The sequence below is a fragment of the Symphodus melops genome, assembly GCF_947650265.1.
Source record: "Symphodus melops genome assembly, chromosome: 11".
Lineage (NCBI taxonomy): Eukaryota > Metazoa > Chordata > Actinopteri > Labriformes > Labridae > Symphodus > Symphodus melops.
Genome location: NC_136701.1, coordinates 20,549,209 through 20,572,400, shown reverse-complemented (window position 1 = coordinate 20,572,400; position 23,192 = coordinate 20,549,209). Strand labels below are relative to the sequence as shown.

The 23,192-nt window shown below is 40.7% G+C and overlaps 2 protein-coding genes across 8 annotated transcripts; both read left to right on the top strand.

Moving 5' to 3' along the window:
- Positions 1-212: 212 nt before the first annotated feature.
- Positions 213-13,762, top strand: map7d2a (MAP7 domain containing 2a). Of its 7 annotated transcripts, none has more exons than XM_079356195.1 (17): positions 213-669; positions 2,486-2,578; positions 3,028-3,111; positions 3,213-3,290; positions 3,872-4,035; positions 4,193-4,310; positions 4,861-4,950; positions 7,120-7,226; positions 7,342-7,457; positions 7,582-7,778; positions 8,101-8,224; positions 8,296-8,470; positions 8,586-8,690; positions 8,806-8,856; positions 9,066-9,096; positions 9,791-10,475; positions 11,543-13,762. In XM_079356195.1, exons 1-17 carry the CDS (start codon positions 612-614, stop codon positions 11,799-11,801), a joined length of 2,535 nt encoding a protein of 844 aa, XP_079212321.1. In that variant the 5' UTR covers positions 213-611; the 3' UTR covers positions 11,802-13,762. The 7 variants fall into 7 exon arrangements, with proteins under 7 accessions (XP_079212321.1, XP_079212318.1, XP_079212317.1 ...); XM_079356192.1 differs by having other exon boundaries at positions 220-669; positions 8,077-8,224; positions 8,302-8,470; positions 11,543-13,755; XM_079356191.1 differs by having other exon boundaries at positions 220-669; positions 8,077-8,224; positions 11,543-13,755.
- A 979-nt stretch (positions 13,763-14,741) lies between these two features.
- LOC306831361 (uncharacterized protein) lies at positions 14,742-22,334 on the top strand. Its single transcript, XM_079355429.1, has 10 exons — positions 14,742-14,851; positions 16,285-16,346; positions 16,504-17,178; positions 17,532-18,158; positions 20,802-20,914; positions 21,062-21,149; positions 21,246-21,318; positions 21,410-21,481; positions 21,580-21,732; positions 21,836-22,334. Exons 2-9 carry the CDS (start codon positions 16,306-16,308, stop codon positions 21,721-21,723), a joined length of 1,833 nt encoding a protein of 610 aa, XP_079211555.1. The 5' UTR covers positions 14,742-14,851; positions 16,285-16,305; the 3' UTR covers positions 21,724-21,732; positions 21,836-22,334.
- Positions 22,335-23,192: the final 858 nt, after the last annotated feature.

Here is a 23,192-nt window from a genome sequence, read left to right as displayed (position 1 = left end):
TGTATAAGCGCAAATTGTGTTCTTTTAACAATTAAGTCCACTTAAACGATTTTCACATCCTCTGAACAGTATGTGTTAAACAACTGCTAGTTTATGATATCCAAACCCCTTTTTTTTTTAAATAATTACATAAATTTAATAAATATTAAAGGTAAGAACTTGAATATCCAAGACAAAAAAACGGAAATGTAATTTTGTTTGGGCATGGTTTAGCTCTGTGCATATGGTAAAATGTCTCCATCTACCGGTGGTTTGTTAATAGCAGGACAGGCTTTACGCTGCGACGCACACTGTGCTCGATAGTAAACTCGATAATGTGTGCGCATTGTCATCCTCTCTGCTCCAGTCTCTGCATCTCTCTCTCTCTCTCTCTCTCTCTCTCTCTGCATCTCTGCATCTCTCCTCCATCCATTCAAAGCGCTTCTCTCCTTCACATCATCTCATAACCTCCATGCTCTCGGTTTGAATGGTATGTGATTGGTTTTTGTTACGCCGTGGATGTCCTTCCTGCTGCCGTTGTTTCTGCTGCTGTGGAGGAAAACGGATACCTGTGCTGCATTGACATCACCGCAGAGTGTTTTTGGTGAATGCGCGCCCGTCCATTCTGTTGAATGCAGCCTATGACAGCTACCATGGCAAAAACAATCACATCACCAAACGCAATAACAGGTGAGCTTTGTTTGAGGTTTGTAACGTTGATATCGTGATGATAACTGTTATGTGTGGGTTTTTTTTTCTCGCGCTGCGTTTTAAAGCAGACATATGAATGACGCAACTGACATTTCCACTGTGCATGATTCTGCTCTGCGCGCGGCACTGTTTTGTTTATCAATGTGCCAATTCGTTAAATGCACGTCTATAAAACCTCAGACATATGGACTGATTGTTATAACCCACTTATAACTAAATCACTGAGCCTTAACTTTAACATTGCGAGGAGAAAAAGTGAGAGACGTTTAACTGGGAGCCTTTGTATCATTGTGCAATTCACATGTTTTCCTTTTCGGCAAATGGTTAGGGTCAAGTCATTTCAAAGCGTATTTAGGCTTTGTTGTTGTGTATGCTATCTTATCTTATTTTCTCTTAGTGGTGACGCAACTCAATCTGATAAAACGGTTCCATGGATTGAGAGGGTGATGCCTGTGACACAGCACATACACGTGGATTACACTGTTTCATTTGAAAGAGCACCAAATCCAGTATGTGAAGAGTCTTTGGGCCTGAAGACTGCAGGGCCATTGTCTCTAGAGCTCTGTATAAGCCTATTTATGGGCTGCCCTCCACGCCCTGACAGAGGGGAGATTTCCCTACAGGTCAATAATCATGTTTGATACAGTTGAGTCACTCTGGTCTAAATTGGTCTAACGGGATGCTGAAAGTCAAACAAGGCAGGGGTGGATCTAGACAGGGGGGGGGGAGGGGGGGGTGTCCAACCAGGGCACTGTCTAAGGTAGGGTTGACATGAAGTTTACAAATGCGTTTATTTACCCTTTCAATCTCCAAAAATCTTTTAAAACTATTATTCAAGCATTATACAGATTTTATGCAATTCATGTTTTCCTTTTGTAAAAAAGCGACACAACATAAAAACACATAGTTAAAGGCTAGCAGCAGCCTGTTGCATCACTGCAAAAAAAAGTTGAATTTGACATTATATCTATCTCTCACGAGGTAAATTGTCAATTCTAGTTTAGGATATTTTAGTGGCACATTTGATTGGTTACCAACCAGATTTCAAGGGGTGCCAGGTCAGTCCTGGCTAGGGTCTGGATCAGCCCTGAACACTGATTCCTAACTGGGCATAATGTTGTCATGCAAAATCATGCTCAGGGAACACTGGAGACGTTTTGATGCTTTTAGATTATTTTAGGAAGCTTCAAACATTTTGAACATAATACTCTTTTGAAGTATTTATTTTCACAGTTGTGACTGGACAGCTCTGTAATATACATAAGTATGAAGTTATAGATGCAATAAAGAGTGATGGCTTTTTCCCTCAAAGCTATAAAAGCCAAGGTAAACATACCCGAGTCTTGTTAGACCACCAGTGTCGCCACAGAAGAAAATTACTGAAGCGCTGTGATTGACGATGATAAATGTTACCAGTATTATGCACATGCACAGTATGTGCTCTGTGGAAGTTTGTTCCTCGCTAACAGCAGCATCACTTATTCAAACCACATGAAGAAGTCTGCAAGGTTTCAGTCGACGACAGAATCAAATTCCAGAAAAGAGAGTTATCAGTTAATCAGAAGAAGGGAATAAACATCTTGGCAAATAAGCAGGTTCCTAAGATATACCGGTAGGTTTGTGCATTAGCCTAGCCAAAAACACAACACACACTCCCTGCAGTTATAGTTCTGGGCCACATACCAGCAAACTGCTCTATTCCCACTAAGTGAAACAATTGGGATTTGTGATGTGGGAATGTCAGCGTGCATGTTCGGAAAAACGATTATCCTTCGATTTGTTTTGTGTATTATAGGAGAAAAAATGGCACCACCATCCATTGCTCTACTTCCAGAGAAGAGATCTCCGACTAACGGTTACAGCTCTCCAGTCCGTACCGGAAAACTTAGTGAGTAATCCTCCCCTGGGTCCGTCACACTTTCATCGGGATAATTAAAAAAATCACTAACACCACAGCGGTTTGGATTATTGCAATTTTAGATACATAATAAGATAATGATTGTCTAGGCTGGTAGATATAATGAAAATGTGTTTTGGAGCTTCTCTGTTGTCACTGTGTTCAGGAGCTGGTGACAGCAGAAATAACTAAAAGAGACACTCAGCATGTGCTCAGTCTCTTCTGCCAAGGACAGTTTCCTCCCCTCTCCTGCATATTGCTGCAGTTTGCCCTTGGCATGGGGCTACTGTACTTGGCATTTTGCAACACAATGCATTTAACACGGAGCTGCAGAAATGTTTCCCCCTGCTGGTTACAAATCAGTACTACAGGTCAGTACTGAGGCGCTGATGTCATTCCTCTTTATCCTTCTCTTCATCCTTCTGTAATGGTGATGTCAGCTCTGTCTAACACAGAGAAGAAGCCATACATAAATGGACACGCCTCCCCTTCACATATCAACAACAACCATGCAGGTAAACTAAGTAGGTCCATGGTTTCTTTGATGATGCAGTTTAACCTTTTCTCTTTGAATTTCACTGCACTGTCACTTCCTTTTTTTTAAACATCTTGGTTGATCTTTCAGTTGTGGAGGGTTATATGAAGACTGACGATAGGATGCGATTAGCCAAAGAGAGACGTGAGGAAAGGGAGAGGAGCCTGGGTAAGTTTTGTCCTGTTCTTTTGGCAGGGGGGGAAATAAAAAGGCTTCCTGCTGAGTTGCTTTCCAGACCAAAGTTTTCTGTGCTGTCTTTTTCTTTCTACAGTTTAATTGGTTATGGAAGAGCTCTGCCAGCCAGTAGACAATTTACTTTGAGTTCACTGGGTTTTTGGATGTGATGAGCTCAGTCACTTCAGAGAATGTGACAGCAACATTGAATAATCCACAGAAGTAGGTCTACCTCTCACAGTAAATCATGCTGCCCCAGCAGTTTCCTCATGATGACTAGGGTTTAAGTCTCCTTTATAGTCTTGGCTCTAGATTGCGAGGCAAAATCCAATTCACATCATTTTATAATGGCAGAATTCACATATATCACCAAACCACGAAGGGAAAAGGACGTTTCAACTGTTGCAAAATTTAAAAGAAAAAAGAAAAGAAAAGAAGAAAAAAGAGGATTTCTATTTTTTCTGTTATATATCCTGAACACTAAATGACCCACAGCAGGACTAGCCCAATGCAACAACAGCGCTCCAATTAATCAATGTTTCTGTTTAACCTGAAGCAGAATTTGTCTCCTTCAGCGGCCAGGGAGCAGTTGATCAGGGAGAAGGAGCGCCGAGCCAGACTGCAGTATGAGCGCACAGTGGAGGAGCGCTGGAGGCGTCTCGAGGAGCAGAGGCAGAAAGAGGAGCACCGCAGAGCCGCAGTGGAGGAGAAGAGGAGGCAGCAGCTTGAGGAGGAGAGGGTCAGCTGAATTAACATAACGGCATTCTCCAGATCTGTCTCAAATTAAAGAATGCACTATGGCTTTTTGTCTTTTTATTTGTTTGTGTATAAATGCTTTCATGCCACTTACATGACAATGTTCAAATAGAGGTCCTCTCTGCTGTGTTGTCTTTCAGGAGCGTCTTGAGGCCCTGATGAAACGCTCTCTGGAGCGAAGCCTTCAGCTGGAGCAGAGGACTAAACGCTGGAGCAGAGGCTGCCCGACAGGAGCAGGTCAGAGGAGATCGGACAGATGTAAATACAGATCATGTTGGATAAAAGAAGCATGGATGGGAAAATGTTTAAATGGGAATATAGCGCTGTGTTTCTATAAGACAACTGACACGAAATGAGTGAGCGCGTGAGTGAATGTATACGTGTTGGAAAGAGCCTTCTCTTTGCCTGATCATTGCTGACAGCCTGGCTGCTGAAGTACGCATGAGCAGACATTTGTTCCTGGTTTCCAAAAGAAGGAGGATGGAGTTACACATCAGCACTGGTGTCTTTTTATCGCACAACTAAACTTTTGAACTTATAGGAAAGATTAAAATGCACAACATAAGGCATAAATCTTCAGAGTGCACTACTTTCTCGTTGAGTGACCTATTTGATACCCCCAACAGAGAAGTCTTAACAGAAAAATGTACACATGATGGCTTTAAATCAGGCCAAAGTAACAAGTGTCATTACATCCCTGCTGGTACGTTAACTCCCATCTAGGTCTCCACAGCTGGACGAGGAACTGCTCAGTTAAACTGACCATAATGCTCTGTCTGCTCTACTCTGCTCCGCCCGCTGCCTATAGGTGACAGTGAGAATGCCCCACTCCCTTTCTCTGCTGCCTCCGCCTTTTCCCATGGCATTGCCTCCCCCCTTCCTGCTGCGAGCGAATCTGGTAAAGTTAAGACCCCCCCCCACCCCACCCCACCTCCTACTTTGCCCTCCCAAATATGTCTCTCCTCCTGTTCATCCAATAGTTACCATGTCTATGTGTGTTTACCTTTGGGTGGACCAAAGGCAAACGCTTTCCTCCTGTAATGCATGTTTGTTAGGCTGCTTTGTTTTTATTGTGCAAGTAAGATACACTGTAATTATGCTAAATGAATCACTTTAGCCCCTTTTACATTGTGAATCTGCTGTATTACATCATGTAATACTTTGTCCTTTTTATTGTATGTGCCTCGTTTAATATTTGTGTCCCAGTGGGTGACCTTGATGTACTTTACAGAGTTAAAATGCACGAGAGAAACCAACATGAAAACAAAAAAACTAGGAGTTTTCATTCACAGTATTGTTCCGCCCGTTCCACTCCGATGTTTAGCCGGCTCATGCAGAATGACTTTACTTCACCATTTCCCCCATTTTTGACATTTACATCACAGATGAGGTGTAACAAGGACACCAAAGTATTTCCTTGAACTTGCAATGTAAAAGGGGCTAATGTAAGCTACTGTAGACTTTGGTGTGTTTGCTGTGTTTGTTCTCTGCTGCGTTTATGTTTGGCACATGCAGAAAAACCCTTCTAGGAATTCAAATCATAGAGCAAATGTATATAGTACAGGAGCTTAATTTATATCGAGGCATTTACCAAAAACAGAAACAGTATGTAATACAAATATTTTAGCTAAATGAAGCTAAAACATTTGTATCTTCCTGATAAACCTGAGGGACTCTTTAATCCTTCTTTGTTTTGTCTAATTCTTAAAATAACAAAACCTTCTAAAAATGTGGGAAAGTACGAGATTAGGTGGTCGTACAAGATAACATGGACGGTCAGTACAACAAAAAAGCATGAACCAATCTATCCCTTAAAAGTCCATTTTAAAAAGAAAAACAAAAAAAAGTCTAAACCAGAGTTTCGGCAAGTTAGTAGCCCAGACAAACTATTGGTGAGGAAGGGAAAAAAGGGAGAAGGAACACTAAGTACTTTCCTCTGCCAGGCACGAAACATCCATTGTAGTCCAAAACTCTGCAGCATGACTGCATGAGCCACCATGCAGAAAAAAAAGACGATAAGGAAAACATTGGCTAATTCATGGACCGTATCTGGTCTGCAGAGATCCATTTCCTCCGTTCATTCATCAGCCTTGTCTTAGTATTCCTATGTCATGTGTTTGCTTAATTAAGGACGACTTTCAGTGTTTCCCTCTAAATCAACTGTGGGATTAGTTGAGTAATCTTTCAGTGATTACAGACAAGCTACAGAAGAAGGGTTGACTTGAAATTCGTAATCATCGTTGCGGTTTCACTTGCACTGTTTCCAGACATCTTTGTTTCTCTTTTTTTGAAGAGGGTTTTGTTTTAAAAAATGAAAGCAGCTAAGTGGTGATGGATGGTTTTGGAGATTAGTCGCCTGTGACCTAGAATAGAAAATTGTGCACTAAAATAGAAACAGATACAGGCATCGCAGTGAGAAGGCAGTGCTCTTTAGAGATTACTCTTTACAGATGGTGACAGATGGAACAGAAGTTATGAGAGACAGTGAAAAGATTGCTCCTTGTGTTGTACGATACATCCAATGTTGAGGGAATTGCTTCTGAGATTGTTACTTTGGGTGTTTTCATTTGCTGTTTTTGTTTTTGGTTGTGTCTGGGTGAATTAGTTCTGAATAGTGTTATTGTTAGCAGCCACCGTTCTGGCCTGCGTGTGCATGAATCACACTGAACAGATTACAGACTCTAATAATGCCTCGCGTGGCATCAACACACGTCGTAATGGCTGTATACTTGCAGAAGAAAGACAACGATGAGCTCACTATCTGTTAGTCGGGCCTGATCTTATAGTGGAAAATCATTCAGCTCTTTTCAGCTGAATCAGAACCACAATCAATACTTACATTTTAAGACTGTGGCCTTAAATACAACACATCCTCAGATTAAATAGTCTTTCCCAGCATTATGTCTGCCAACTGATTTTGGCAGGAAAAATCGAGTCTGTAAGCATCAGTTGGCTGCAGCACACGCTCTCCAGTCAGCCTCCGCCCTGGCTTCTGTATTAATATCCTTCTGTCACTTGTTATCTGCCATTATCTGATTTGAAAAGCATCATGTTTGTCATCATGCAGCACCCTGCAGCCCTCACAGGTCACCTTTCTGCAGCACGCTGAATCCTGCAGATCACAACAGAGCTGGATTTCAAGGAGGCTCACAGTCCACCCCCAACACCCCTAAGGTTAGATATGCCACAAACCCTTATGCCCAACAAAATGACAAAACAAACATAGGAATCAAACATGAATGGATCGGAGCAAAAAGTTTGTGTCTCAAATCTCTCTGACTGCATACAGAAAGAGCGGCTCCGCAGAGAAAGAAGAACTGCATCCCCAGGATGTGGATCACCTGTGAGGAGATCTGAATCTCCTGCTAGTGTCACCAAGTACTTGGGTTCCCCCACTACCTCCAAGTAAGACTTTTATAGAGGGTTAAAACTTAAAGGCAGGCAAACATTACGTTTGTTGCATATTGCTACAGACCTTTCTATCATGGACTGCTTCGTGTTGATGTAAAAGATCTCTATCTGTGTGCAGGCTTGCATCCAGAATGCGTGCCCAGTCTCCTAACAACACACATCAGTACCATAACTCTCCCACAAGAAATCGTTCAAACCTGTCGACTGATGACAGGAAAGCAAAAGACAAGAAGACAGAGAAAAACAGCGAGCAATCCAAAGCTGAGACTGCAGTGAAGAAAAGTAGTGAAATGAATGGAACAAATACGCCTCAAGGTGAGAAGAATGTGGACGTCAGATCACCTAAGGGAGAAGCTTTTGACAAGCAGCTTAAAGTTGACAGATGTGAAAAAAGTCGCTCACCTGACAGAAAGGACAACATGTCACCAAAAGTTGCTCAATCAGAGAAGAAAGAAAGTAGTACTCCGGATGGAGACAAGATAGAGGGTCAACTTCATGCAGATGATACTAGACTATTTGTATACTAGCTACATTTAGACACATTAGAGCCATTTATACTTAATAATATAATAGTATAATCTTACAACAAGTTTCTATTTTCTATTTTTGAAAGAATCAACAACAGGCATTTCAACAGGAAAGATGGCCGCCGGCACGACAAATGCAGAGGAGGCCACCAAGTTGCTGGCAGAGCGCCGGCGCCTAGCTCGGGCTCAGAAGGAACAAGATGAGAAAAAACGGGAGCAAGAGGAAGAACAAAAGTCAGTTCATTTATTATATTAAAGGCAGCATAAAAATGTTTTTAATACATGTGTATGTACTTCCAAATCAGACTCAGGGAAGAGCAGCTGAAGAAGCAACTCACACAGGATCAGCGCACACAGGAGGCGAAGGCTAAACAATCAAAGGAAGGAGAGAAAAAAGAGGAAGGTCCTCACAGGATGAAACAAGAAGAAGGGAATCAAAAGGAGGAGGAGGTGAAACTACAGATCCTGACTGACATAGAGGTAGGATATCGCTGTAGGATGTTGTAGTCTTCATGCTGCTCGTATCAGCTTTCATGAAATTATATTATAATTCTTGCAGTGTGGTCACTAATAGAATTATTTTTGATCAAAACAGAAAGAAAAATCTAAAGTCCTGACTCATGAGGAGGCCGAGCGTCAACGGCAAGACAGAGACTTGCAGACACAACAAGAAGAAGAGGAAAGACAACTAAGAAAAAAGGTGATAATGATCCAAGAAATCGTTTGAAAGGACAGCCTAAGAACTGTCTGAATAAAGATTGCATTTTGAACCTCTGTAAAGTTTACACACATGAAATGTTGCTGTTCTTTTGCAGAGAATTGAGGAGATAATGAAGAGAACAAGGAAGGCTGAAGCTGACTTGAAGGTACTGTAAGAGACAGCTTTGCTCTCATACAGTAAACCTGCAGCCATTAAGCACCAGCTGATCATTCGATCAAGACCCTTTTGTTTATTTATTAAAAGTCTGTTTTTCTGTCGTCATCTTTATTAAATTGTATTGTTGGTCATACTTTGGTTTTGTGTCCTCATTACATCAAACATTAACTTGATCGTCTCTGTTCTGCATTGAATCAGAGGGAGGAGCAGGTTGAGACGAAGCCAACAGGTTAGTATTTGATTAAGTCGCCCTGCTAGTACTTCAGTTTGCCTGCTGTCCCTGCTCACTTTGCCCCTCTCTTTATGCCTTGCTGCTGGAAAAATTGCAAACAGGGCATGTATGATTTGTATGTGATTCCGTTTTCAGCTTTTCTTGAGCATGTGCAGTGTTTTTTTTTTTTTTAAAGATTACTTTGAGTGACAACTCAACAAGGTACTGTCTCCAACATTTTCCTTGTGTTCTTTTTTTCCTTCTCTTGTTATTACATTATGCTTAGGCTTTGGATAAGCTATTATCCTTATCCAGCTTATATCAGTCAAGATTTTTTTTGCTTGTGCTTTAGACCATACATTTAATTACCTTTTACATCTGGGTTGGGTCATACAGTATATTCTCGATAGAATATATAGCAGCAGCCAAAGACCCTTCTGTTCCCGATTGGGCAGATTTTACAGTAAAGCAGTACCATGGGAGCTGACTGTAAAATGAGTTGCTCCATTTAGGGGCTGCCCTACGCCAGTGTGAGCTTACACTTTATTGGGACTGTTCAGTGTTGATTCCCAGATAATTTGGGTTTTACATACAAAAAGACTGACTCATAGTGATGATGTCTGACAGTAACTGTTAGCAAAAACAGACTCAGTTATTAACTGGACCGTCCAAATAAAGTGAAGTCCACTGTGGTCTTTTTCATTCTCCACAGGTGAAGTAAATGCTGTTCAAAGTATTGCTCAGGTGAATGAGCAAACAATCAAAAAGGTTGAGTTTCAGGTTAAAGAGTCAGCCACTGTCCAAGACAACACGAAGGAATGTTCCCCGATCAAGAAAGTAGCAACAGCAGCAGCAGCAGCAGCACAGATGGACAATCGGAAGAGTATGCCAGTGAAAAACAACACTCATGCAGCGGCACCAACACAAAAAGTTCCTGACAAGGGACCAGACACCAAAAAGACCCATGACGTCAGCCAACTCAACACAGATGGCAAGTCCTGTGCCACCAAGCTGCAGGGAAGGGAGTTGCAAATGAATGTAAATGATCAGCACAGAGCTGACTTTAAAGCCACAGACCAAATAAATAAAGAGCCAAAAAAGCCAGCTGAAGTCAACCAAAAGGAGGGAGGTATGATGAACGGAGCAGTGAAGGGGGAAGGAAGTGCTTTGATAAGAAGCCATGTGACTGCTGAGGTAAGCAAACAACAAACCCTGCATGTGGTGACAGCTGAGGGGAAACCAAAGGCAGGGTCCCAGATGGAGGTTATACACAAGGTTATTAAACCCTCTGTGACAACCCTGCCAGTGGGACACTTGTCCCCCCCAGTCATCAAGCTGGAGCCGCTAAATGTGAAAGGGACAGGGTCTTTTGACGGGGTGCAGTCGATGGAGGTGAGGTGAGTCATCAGGTAACACTGCTTATTGGTATTATGTAACATCTCCACACTAACACAGGATACCAAATAACTGTTTACAATAGCCATTTTCTTGTGATGCCATACTCAGGGTGTGAAGCTTAAAAGCAGTTATTGTGTGGTACTGTTATATTTAGTGTGACAACAGCCTGCTCTCTATTTAAAAGCTATAGTATACACCACATAGCAGTAAAACAATAAAATAATGGCAATTTAGCTAGTACGTGGCACAGTGCTAATTAGTGAATTTTTGTTGTTTTGTAATTGTACACGCTGTATTTTCTATTCCCAACAGGGAATGTAAGGTGTTTAAAGTAATGCTTAGGTAGCCACCAGTCTAAATGGTTCAGTTTAATTTGAAATAGTTTGCAAACGTCCAAAGGATGAAATGTAGCCTGGTAACTAAAGAGTCAACAACAGCACAGAAACAATCTAAGAATAGCACTCAAGTGTTGTATTTGTACTTCATCCTACACCAATGTTTGAGTCTTATTGGTTGTAAGTTCCCTGTTTTCATGTTGATCAGGAACTAAGAAGTAAGATTAAGAATTGTGGGGCATCTGGCATCTGCCTGTTAGCATTCAGCCACTTCATATCTAATATTATTGTTGTTTAAGAAATAACTACTCCTAAAATAACCATCTGATAGTGTTACATACACATACACATACACATATACACTGAGAGGCATCAGAAAGACAATTATTGTCCAATTTTTTGTCAAATATTTCTGTTAGCAGGGAAGTGTGTAAATGCTAAAATTATATATTTTTTATTATGTTTATGTTTATTGTGGTAATCTTATGCTAGTTAGTGAGCAATACTGAAGTCATTGGTTTTAATATTATAATGAAATATGTTCTTGAGTCCTTCCACGTTTCCATAAACAATTTGCCCATTCAAATTAGAAAATTTGGATCAAATCTACAAATCCTCAACACAACAGTATGACATAAGAGCATTTAAGCTATCCTCCCTGAGTGTGATGTCAGAGGATATTGGCAGCCATACTAGATCAATAAAATTGCTGTTTTATCTTTGCATTTCAGCCCAGTTTCAAAAGAGGAGCTCATCTCAATCCCTGAGTTCTCACCAGTCAATGAAATCCATCCCAGCAGTGTAAACAACGCCCGTGCCCTGGAAGACCTGATAGACCTGACAGGTGGTGTAACCTACCCCAAACTGTCCTCTGACAGCAACATGGGTGACTGCAACAAGAACCTTATTGAAGGGGTTGTCAGTCCTATGTCAGACTCAAAGCTAATTGGGCTGGCTCCTCCATCCTCAAATAAACTTAGCATCAAGTAATCAATTTATCCCACTCTGTTTCTTCCTCTCTCGCTTATCTTTTTTCTCTCCTTCTGTCACACACACAAACTCACATTTTGTGTGTGCCCATGTGTCATGAAACATAAGGGAATAGAGCCATAGAAACTAACTTGAGAGACTTTAAAATATAACTTGCAATATAAACAAGACATCCCCTATAGTTTAAAAACATAGCAATTGTAAGCATTACATTTTGTTAAAACTACAGTTGTTGTGTTCGCAAATGTGCAAGAGGCTCTGAAAGACAAAGTGTGTGCATACTGTATATTATATAACTACAAAAACAAATATATCAGGGTTTTGAATTAATACAGTGCAACACAGTACTGCTAACGTATGATAGCATAACAATTTCTTTCTCTCCCTGCACAGTACCCTCACTGGCTAACATTTAAGTCCAATGTCTCGAGTGATAAAACCTGCTCAATGTATTGATGTCTGCATTGTACCTCTGCATTTCCGTATGCCCTCTCAAGCCTTTAAGATAAATCAAATCCAGTGAGTTACTGGGAAAGGCATGACTTTAAAGAGTTGTAACACTTTAACTTTTTTCTTAGGCAATGTTGTCTGCATGTAGTGATGACTGATTAGGCGAGAATGTGATGGAGTCATCTGGAAAACTAAACCCAGCAGAAATCCAAGACCACTGCAGTCCTTTAGTCTTCCTTAACTAGCAATAGGCCCCATCAATTAATTGATAATATTCTAGATTTCACAGCAATGAGGTCTTTCCCTTTAATCTTTAATGTTCTGTTACAGAGACTTCTTACTGCACGTGGGCAAGAAAAATTATTCTAAAGCTGCCAATGTGAATGTTTTGGCACATTTGAAAAAGTCACGCCATCAATACAAATTATGCTAAAATACCAATTGTTTTCTGCAGACTTAAGTGAACCGCTAAGTTGGACACACTTGCAAATACAGTTATTGCATTCACATTATTTTCATTACTGTATAGTTCCCCATTTGACCAATGAGTTTATTGTTTAAATTGATTTCATGTGATGAAAATACTGAAAACTGAGCAACTTCATGTGATTGTGTTTTTTTGTTTTTTTTGTAGTTGTACCTTGCTGTGTTAATGTGTCCCAAGGCAAAGAACTAGCGGATGCATTAATTCATGGACATCCATAGATTACAATCAGCAGATATCTAGCTCTATTTGTATGTAGGACTGAAATGCAATGGGGCTATTGTGTTTCCTTTACAATCAACAACTGGTTCCTGTAGCTATAAAGACTCTGCTCAAGTATCTATTCTCATCCTGTTGTACTGTGCGGTCCTGTATTGGGCTGCTTTATTTTGTGAGTAATGTAGGAGTTATTTGAAATTTTAATTTAGTTTGTTATGTATACATGTAATTTCAGTAGAGATGCCTTATCGGAGACTGGATTTATGAGCCAAACCATTTCACTGTCTTCTGGCCCTGTTTTTAGTCCTTCCTGTTTGGCCGCTAGGATTATGTCGAGTAGTTGACCTGTAATACTTGAACCTTGGTTTTGAATGCATCATTTCCATGCTGCAAACAATAACACCAAAAGCTTGTGCACATAATTGTGTCACTTACATTAAGAATTATGTTCTTTAGACAATAAATAGCCCGCAGAGACTTTAAACTGTCTTGAGTGAAGTAGCCATACAGTAAAAATACAGTAGTCCAAAGTTAGGATGTGCCGTGTATCTTGCATATGTTGGTGTTTCACAGTTACTTTAATGCTGCTTTTTCTTGCACAGGGGCGAAGTTGAACTAAATGCAAATGAGTATAAAGACACACTACTCAGCTCATACCCATATAACATAACAGGTCACTTTACTCTAAGTTATGTAATTGCTGTAGACATTGTGCATGGTAAGCATGGTAATTTTATCCAAAACAATAAACTGTCAAACTAGGAATTCTGTTTGTGTGTCATGTGTTTTATAAAGCAGCCAAATTGTGGTAAAGATCATTTTCTAATTAAGATGTGAAGAGAGATGCAAAGTACTCAGAAGACTCAAATTGCAAGTTTTTGCTTGAATGTATTGTAACGTGTGTATAATTGTGTAGATATGTATGCTAGTGTTACTGATATTAAAGAAGATATTTGACACGCTAAAGGTACCCACAACCTTTTTTGGGATGTTCCCCTTCTCAAAACAATTTCTGTCAAATTATGAGAGTATCTTGTATTTTTTTAAAGTTAGTATGGACTGATTTTTCACACTTTGAATGATTGACAGGTGAACGATATGGCGTGACGACTGCAACAAAAAGCCTATGCAATTCCAAGTAGTTTATTTCAGGCTACCAAATGTGATATTGGAGACTTAATTCATCTGGATAAAATCACGAAGGGGAGCTTATAATCAAACACCAAATTACCTATGACAATTACATATTTTAAGGAATTGGGGACGAGTTGTGATTGCCTGAGGGAGTTCAATACGTCACACACCGAAGTGGCGTGGTTTGGGATTTTTGTTTACAACCTTCTTCTCACCTCAATATTGTGTAAATGAAAGATGGTGTATTGACAACAACATACTTTTTTGTTAGTTACATTGATTCTATTGGAAGAGAGAAAAGTATTGGCACATTTTCTGTAAATAAGTCAAAATAAGTACGTTCACCCGCTCCTTTGACTGGTTTATAAATTATTTTAAATATTTTTTATCTATCTTTGAAAAAAAATGAAAGCAATCTAGCAGCATTGCTCGAAAGATTAGTGCTGACTCATCCAAATTATTGTTGTTTTGATTCCTGGGCATTGTTGTTGATGTTTTTTTTTTGTTATTGCTGCAGTTTGTTATCTGGATCCTGTGTTACAAGAAGCGAGTTAAGTTGTCTTTATATATCTATATATCAAGTACTCTTTGACCTCTTGCCTGGTCCAGAATAATTTGGCCACTCTCGCCCCCTGGCGGTGTGGAGAATACTGCCCTGAACAACGCACTGCATAAACGGACGTGAGCATGCGCGAAACTCACTCATTCTGCTGGTCAACTGCGCAACGACCGTCTCTGTCTCTACCTCGACGGTTCGTCTTTGGTAAGTTGTAAGCCAAAAATATCCATCTATGCTGTTTTGTCGTTGACGTTAAAGTTAATGTGTCGTCGTTAAACCTTTTTCAAAGAGTAGGTTCATGCGCCCCAAATCACTCATAATAAAAACTACATTTTCCGATAGTCGCGTCATGCTAACGTTAGCTTAATATACCCAGGCCGGCTAACTGGTAAGGTAAGGAGATAAGGTTACTTCAAGCGTTTAGCTCGACCTGCATTTCTAAATTTGTCTTTTTAACATCGAATATAAACCTGAGCGGACATTTAGGCTCCTGCTAACACAGAAAGCTGAGTTTGAGGTTACTTCAGTTTAGAAGTAGTGTTCATGTAAGAAGTCTATCGTTGATATCAAACATGGAGGCACCAGGCTGAAACTACAAATGTGTTGTTCATAACTTTGATTTTTAAAAAATATATATATTCAAATAAAGTATGGGTAAGGAAAAAGAAGCGTATTGAAGTTGTAATCTAATTTTTTTATTTTGGTTTATTTCGAACATGTGAAGGAACAACAAAAAATAATAATGAAAGGAAAAACAAGTAAGAATAATAAAATAAGAACATTTTTGTTGTTGTTGTTGGGAAATACATAAACGTGCAAAATAACCTACAAAATATTTAAACAGTTCAACATGTATGAAAAGTGGAGTAGTAAGAAGTATAAACTTGTTTATTTCTACCCCTTTTCCATTCTCAATCTTAATCACATATTACTTCCGTTTCAATTTCTTACATTTCTAAAGTTTAGATGAATATTTTTTAACAGTACATCTTTATGGTCTGTTGTTCTGGGCTTCCTTCCTTCTTTGTACTTTTTGAAAATCAGTTCTTTACACCTGTATTTGAACTGAGTCAGGCTTGTACATGGCCTCAGCTCCACACTCATACTATACTGCACTTTAGATTAGGACAGGACGGGATATTGCCTCACATAAATATCACAATTAATTGAGCATTTTACATGTTGATTGATAAACTCACTGACAAAACTGGGATAAGATGAGAAGTTCTTAAGTTTCTATTCATATTCAAACTTTACAGGAAGGCGATATCGAGAGTACTTTTTAGATTTAGACTGACTGACCTCTTATCCCTGATTAACAGCTCTTGTATTGCTGTAAGTGGCTTTAGGCACTGTTAAACCTTAACTAATACAGCCATAGTCCCACCAAGCGCCAAATGCGGGTAGATTTTCCGTTTGGCGAGTAGATTTCAGAGGGCTATGCGCCACATGTCGGGCAAATTGTTTACCCAAAAGTCATCAGAACTAAACAAACAGTAGTAGTTTGTTTTGGTTTCATGCTTGTGCTTGGGTGACACCTACTGGATCAATATGTTGCTCATTCTTCATTTTGAAATGTTGAAGATGTGAGCGTATCATATGGTTAAGTAAACTTATTAGCTTTTCCTTCTCCATAGATTATTCACTACTCCCCAGAGATGGTAAGACCACATTTTGGACCTCCACGCTTAAAGCCCAGGTAATGTGTTTTTTTATATATCAATTTGCTCTTGGAGATATGTTGGTGTTTTTTATTTAAGGCAACATCTTTTGTCTAGTGGTTTGGACTGAAAGTTGGCCCTTGCTTTTATACAATAATGATTTCATTTTTCTCGTTTTTTTGTGTGTACTTTTAGACCTTACGAGGATGGTCATGGCGTTAAACCAAATGAGGGTAATTACTCCCCCAACTCCAAAAGCAGAAGAGATGTCCCGAGCTATAGAGGAAACTGGAGAGAGCCCAGAGGTAGAGGACGACCCCCAGTTGTGGGAAGAGTTCCCCTGATGGGAGAGCAAAGGGAGCCACATTTCAATCACTGGAGGTCCCAGAATCAGGATTCATACTCGTACTCTACAAAAGTGGAACCGCACCATAACCAAAGGAGGCATTCTCCGAATAGGCAAAACCGCTCCCCACATGTCCCCCACCATCCATCCTCTCGTGGTCCTTCACAAGGATCTCAGAGTCATCGAGGCCCACCTTTTCATGGCCCCCCGTCAGGTCACAGGTCCCCTTCCCCGAGACATTTTCGCAACCACCCAGCTGACAGGAGGCCAGGGCCTGCATCAACCTTTCAGGGGTCTTTCAGAGGCCACAAAAGGCAGTCAGGTTTTTCGCATCATGAGCAGCGGAGTCGAGAACCTCGCGGGAATTACTCTCCCAGAGAGAGACCCCATGAGCACTCGGGTCATGGCATGAAGCGATGGAATGATGCTGGAGCGTTCTCTCATCCACGCAATGGAGAACATGGGCCCTCTGGGTCACAGAGGAGCCCCAGAGAGATGCATGGGAGGGGCTCATTTCCAGAGAGGTACACGATTCAAGCAGCAATCCCAGCTGGGTAAAATTACGAAAGAGGTGGCCCAGTACTCCTAGTTAAAGGGGTCTTAATCATAACTTCAGCTCTGCCCCAACCCTAAATTAGTAGAGGGGATTGGGGGGTCTGTTTTGTGGAAATGTGGTTTCACTTGCCATTCAACGAGTTTTACTACGTTAATTCGAAACCCTTTCAGTTTACTTCTCCTACCCGTTTCCTCCTGTCATGGCATTAAGAAGGGGCTACAAGATTAAACATAAAGATAAAAGTTTAAGTTCCGCCTCCCACTTAACACGACAATGGATCTGTCATTGTAATGATTTCTGTATTGTTTGATGGATATGCAGGTGGTCATCTGAGCAAGAGTCCAGGCGGCAGCGTGGCCCATTGGAGAGGCAGGGAAGCAGGTCCCACAGCAGAGAAAGGGCACAGGATGGCCCCCACCCGCCCCCTTTCAGGACCCCGTCATGGAAAGGAGGCCCGTCACCATCACCCTCCTACCACAGAAACCCTCAGGAGAGGCAAATGCCAGGACCCCGCAAGAGGAGAATATCTGACATCAGCATGCCCACCTCAAACCCTGCAATGGAGCATGGCATTCCAAAATACCCCCGTAGAGAGCGACCTCAGCTGCTCAGTATTCCCAGGCCATTTGGTGGTAAACCCTTGTCTCTTAGGGATAAAGGTTTCCTGATTAAGGGCAGACAGTCTCTCATGAGGCTCAGAATTCCTCCACATGTGAGACCCAGGCCTCGCCCAGGCGACCCTGCCTGGCAGGGAAATATGAACTCTTTGTTTGCTCTCAGAAAGAAACGTTTCCAGTTAAATGCGGCTCCCCTGAGAAAGCTTGAACCAAGGAGGGTGAAACCACAAGAGTCACCTTCCAGAGAAGAAAGCGATTCCAGCAAGTCCTCAAGAGATTCTGATGATGACAAAGAACAGGTGGAATCTCGCCGGTCCTTGAACACTCACAGGTACGGTATTTTCCTTGTTGCACTGTTCGCAGGGGCTTGATGGTGATTGGGAGGTCAAGAAAGAGTGTCTCTATGTGAAGGGGTTCCTGCTGTGGAAAATGGAGATGTCATGATGAGCTTAATGTGAAACGGTGATACAGTTTGTCAAAAGCTGCAAAGTTTCAGTTAGCCCCCTGTCTGCGTGCTGCATATGTTTTGAAAATCCTCCTATCAAGTGGGCTGAGGAGACTGTGCAAAGTTTCCCACCGTATCAGTAAAGCCAACCTGGTTTAAAACCTGACGTGTTTGAGCCATTGTTGAGAAGAGTGGAGATCTGCGCTGTTGAAGGATACATGTTTGTGAGCCTTGGTGTTCATTATCTCGAACAAAAAAAATCCTCAGCATATTGCAAAGGCCTCTTCATCCTCAATAGAAGAGGGGCCGAGGGTATCAACATGTAGTGTAAAACTATGAATTGGTGGAAGGACGTGAAGAGGACTGCACTAAGAATGACCTTAACAACAGTTGGCAGCTTCCCCTTAAAAGTTCTTGGAAACATTTCCAACATACATGGACCTTGGAGAATACACGCATCAACTAAATATCTACTGTCTGTCCACTTGTCACGGAGCCATCATAAAACATCAAATGTATGTCAAGTGGCCCGTTTTTGGAAATTCAACGATCAAAGCGAGCTAGAGCTTTAGACATAATTTCAATGATGGATGGCGATAAACATTGCTGAAAACGGAGACAACAAAAGTCACCAAGAGGATGCTTGGAAAGATGTCACTTGATGCAATCAGTTTGGAAGGAAAAAAAAGATGTATGCATTTATTTTTACTGATACCTAACAAATGCATTTTGTGTTTTCACCTCTTTTTTAATCCACATCAAATGACTAGTAACCAAACATTCCCGTTATACGGACCAGAAGTTTAAAACCAGGGCCAAACCCTCAGTTTTTTTTTTTTGGCTTAAGAAAACACTCAATGTGCGTTGGGAATTTGGAGGAGTGTATCCATTTTAAACAGCTTTCATGCCAGAAGACACAACACCTCCCCCACGACTGGAGGACACAAGAAGAGGGAGACGTGGACGATGCAACATTCCTATTCAGAATATAGAAACACAAAGAAAAGACAAACGGCTACTATAACGCGTTTGACCAGCGGAGTATTCCCAGGAGGAAATTCACAATGGGGACTAGAATATTTTCTTAAATTGAACGTAAAGAAAAGCTACCATATGAAAAGCTATTGTTGTAATCCTAGCAACACTACCTGTAAAAACAGGATTTCAAGTCTTAAAGTTAATTTGCTGGGAAAAGCTAATGCATGTCTTTGAGAATTGAAAAGAAGATGCTCCCATTTCAAAACCTCAACTCATGTGGTGACACCAGACAAACCAAAAGAATGGATCTTTAATAGATAAACTGAAGATGAGTTTGGAATCAGTCAGAAATTTCAACTTCAATGTTGCATGGAAACCGAAAAAATATCAGTTTGGCCTTTACAGCCTGGCCTGTTTATCCATTCCTGCGTGAATGCTTTTGGACTGGACCCACGTGCCAGCATGTGCTGTGGTCAGTTCCTCTGTGTAATCTTGGGTGCACACCAACAGCTGGGAAGGAATCAGAATATTCACGGGTGGAACGTGACATGCAACCAAACTCGATGGCACCAGAAGTTTGTAACCAAAAAAAAAAGTGTGTTAAGCTGAGAAGACGGACGTTCTCTGCAGTTTATCCAACCGTTTCATGGAGTAAACGGATCACTGTGTCATCTCCCTGATCTTCGTTTTCACTCGAGATGATCAAAGCCCCGGCCTATTTTCTAAATCAAGCCTAACACATTAAAGTATAAGAAGAGCAGATGATTTAAAGAAGTAGAAGTCAGAGCCCTACATAAGTTTCCTTGACTAATTTGTGGACAGACTTGACTGGATACTCTCTCTTTAAACCTCTGCACAACTACAGAGAAGAAGCCTGACTCAAACGTCACCCTGGCAAGTTAGTCATTCACTTCGGAACCTCTGCTTTCCCCGGGACTCAATCCTCTAAAAACCCTCTGATGTCCTTCTCTGGAAAAACCATTAAACAATAAAGCCCTGACTCCTGCCACACCCTTAGAATGAAGAGAATGACTAAAGGAACAACTAGGATTATACCAATGATAAAGCAGCATTTCACTCTGACGTTGAAAACCAGGCATGGTCCTCCTGTGTCCTCTGAGAGAGAGTGATGATGATACAAGATTTGACGATGTGATCTAGACTGGTATCTAAACGTTGTCTCAAGAGTTACCCGCTCTTACAATCACTGAACCGAAGACAGATCAAATTGATTCAGGGTACAAAAATAGGAGTAAAGAAGCACGACAATCCATGGTTTTTGTAAGTACCCATGTGTGATGCGTGGCTTTATGATTCTTTGTTTGCCTGCAAAACACTGCTGTTCATTACTGTTATGAGTTGCCTTACTTTTAAGAGTTGGCAGGTTAATTTTCTCATGTTTTACTTACAGACCGTTTCCTTAAACTGTGTTAATATTAATGCAAAAGTGTTAATGTATTCTGACCATAGCTAAAGCATTAATACACTGACACACAAGGCTGGCTAGAAATGCTGATGTCACTTACACTGCTTACGACGATCTCTCCTCAGATCTTCTCCCATTGAGAAACGAGACCTTGTTGTTTTGTCTCACTGGCCCCCCGGGCCAAGCTCTTCTAAAGATGGCTCACCTCCGAAGTCTCGCAGCCCAGAGCCAAGGCATGGTAAGTCAGTCAGTCAGGCAATCCAGTCGTCAGAATGTTTTTGTTTGACAATCTTGGTTTTGATTGGTTTTTGTTGAGTGGATTAGAGTTTAATATCTTTCCATTTTTTTTTCTCTCTCTCTCTTTCTTAAAACTGTTCTGACACAGACGCCTCTCCTACCAGCCGTTTCTCCAGGACTGAGTCAAATGAGTCGGAAGAACAAAAACAAGACTATTTGGACAAAAGAGTGTTTAGGTACATTTCTTCAAGTCTCTCTTTTTTTGGTTTTTATTTAAATCTAGGCAGAGCAAGTGACACTTTTTTTGTATCTTCTCTTTCTTTCTTCGGCAGACCATTTCATATGATGCAGGAAAGCAACAGACGTGGGAGGTCCTTCAGGAGACCTGGACCTGGACCCATGCAGGTGACTGAAAGATTTTTTTTTTTTTCATTCAGACTTTGGGCTCTTTCAGTATTGAACTTTGCATTTATTGTTGATGAAACGTGTTTTACAGAGACAAAGGTTCCCTGGTGGTCCGAGGAACATCGGCCCTGACCTGTCTGGAAATGTTAGAAGACCACTCATGGTGTGCACACAATTTACATCATAGAAAAGACCGGTGGTTAATTTTCCCTGCTTTCTTAGCAGCCAGGATTTGATGTTCCTATCTTGTTTCTTCATCAGGAGAGCTTAGTGCCACGTCCCTTCCCAAATCAGAGGCCGGTGTTCAGGAAAAGTTACACTATCATGTCCAAGTACCGCAATATGAGAGTGATGCGTCAGCGTGCACCTTACAACCGAGGAGCTAATCACCAACAACGCTGGTGATGGACTCTGGTAAGTTATCATGAAGAAACATTGTGAGGAACAGCAAATGACTTAAATGTTTGTCTTTTGTCATAAAATCTGAAGTTACCCTGTTTATGTCCCACATTTGCAGACGTGACAGCGGAAAACACGGGACGGCTCCGATGAAGATCATCTCCTCTGGGTGGACCACACTAACCCCCTTCTCAGTACAATCCCAACCTTCCTGTATATGGTCAAAGTGTTGTTGCTTCCATTTGTTCTCTGGTCTCTTTCGTTTGACACTTTGAAGTACCGCAGTAGTTAGGATATTTTTAATATATGCCATTAAGATAAAAAGTTGTGCTTTTTATCGGGTGATTAATAATTTGGGAATTGCTGCTTGTGATCTTGGCAATCTTTGTTACTGGAACAGTTCATTTTTGTTTACTTGCAGCAATCAGTGTCAGGTTAAACTTTCAGCTTTGTAGCTTGTTCAGACTTAACCACATGAGATGTGCTGTTGGATAAACCATAGGTGTTTTTGATTTAGAAAGTGCTGCTTGTCAAATGACTTTTGTAAAGCTTGATGAATCAAGTTTTAGTTTGTTGATTGTGATTTTTGAAATTAAATCCAACAAGCTTTATTTTAAGATGGTGTTTGTTTTGCTTTTAGAATTGGATGAAGTACAGAAGAACTATGAAATGTATTGTCCACATTTTAAAAAGTTGAATAAGACTCAGGATGCACCCTGAGGTTGGACAAAGTCCCACTTTGAAAAAAATGAATGTTTGAATGAAGAGTTAGTATAACGAACTTTTGCACATATTTCCCAATATTATCACATTGGGCTGATCAGACCTTAATCTTAGGGGGGGGGCACAATTATTATCAGCCGGTACACGCATTTTAACAATCCTATACTTTATTCGCGCAGCACGCAAACATCACGTTAAACATAACCAACAGTAATATGACCTGGTACACTAATAAAAGATTATGTAGTCATGTACATTTAACTTAATAGATCTGATAAAATGTATCCAATATAAATGCTTCATTGATTTTGTGGCAAGTAACTTTCAAACAAATGTTTAAGATAGTATCTGATTATTTTGGTTGGATTAAATGTCTTTGTTTATGTAATTCTAAATAAAGAGAATTTTTTTATTAATCCAATTCAATAGAATTAGCCAGTTTTTAGTAGACGAGTACTTCATGTTATTTTGCGCCTTTTTTCTGCTTTTGAATTCAACCGCTTGGTGCTTTCTAAACTAGAAGGAAGCTTTTAAAATCGACCCTCACAAGAAGCCGGTGCAGATATCAGAGGACTGTTGTAATGTGCTCTACTTTCTTGGTGTTGCCGTAGACCTTGCCTTGAATTTCCCTCGGGATCAATAAAGTATCTATCATCTATCTATCTAGACTATCAGAATTCTGCATGAGCTGCAGCTGTCTGATGGATTTTTAATCAGCTTTAAAAACGGGATACAATAGCCTGCTAAAAATG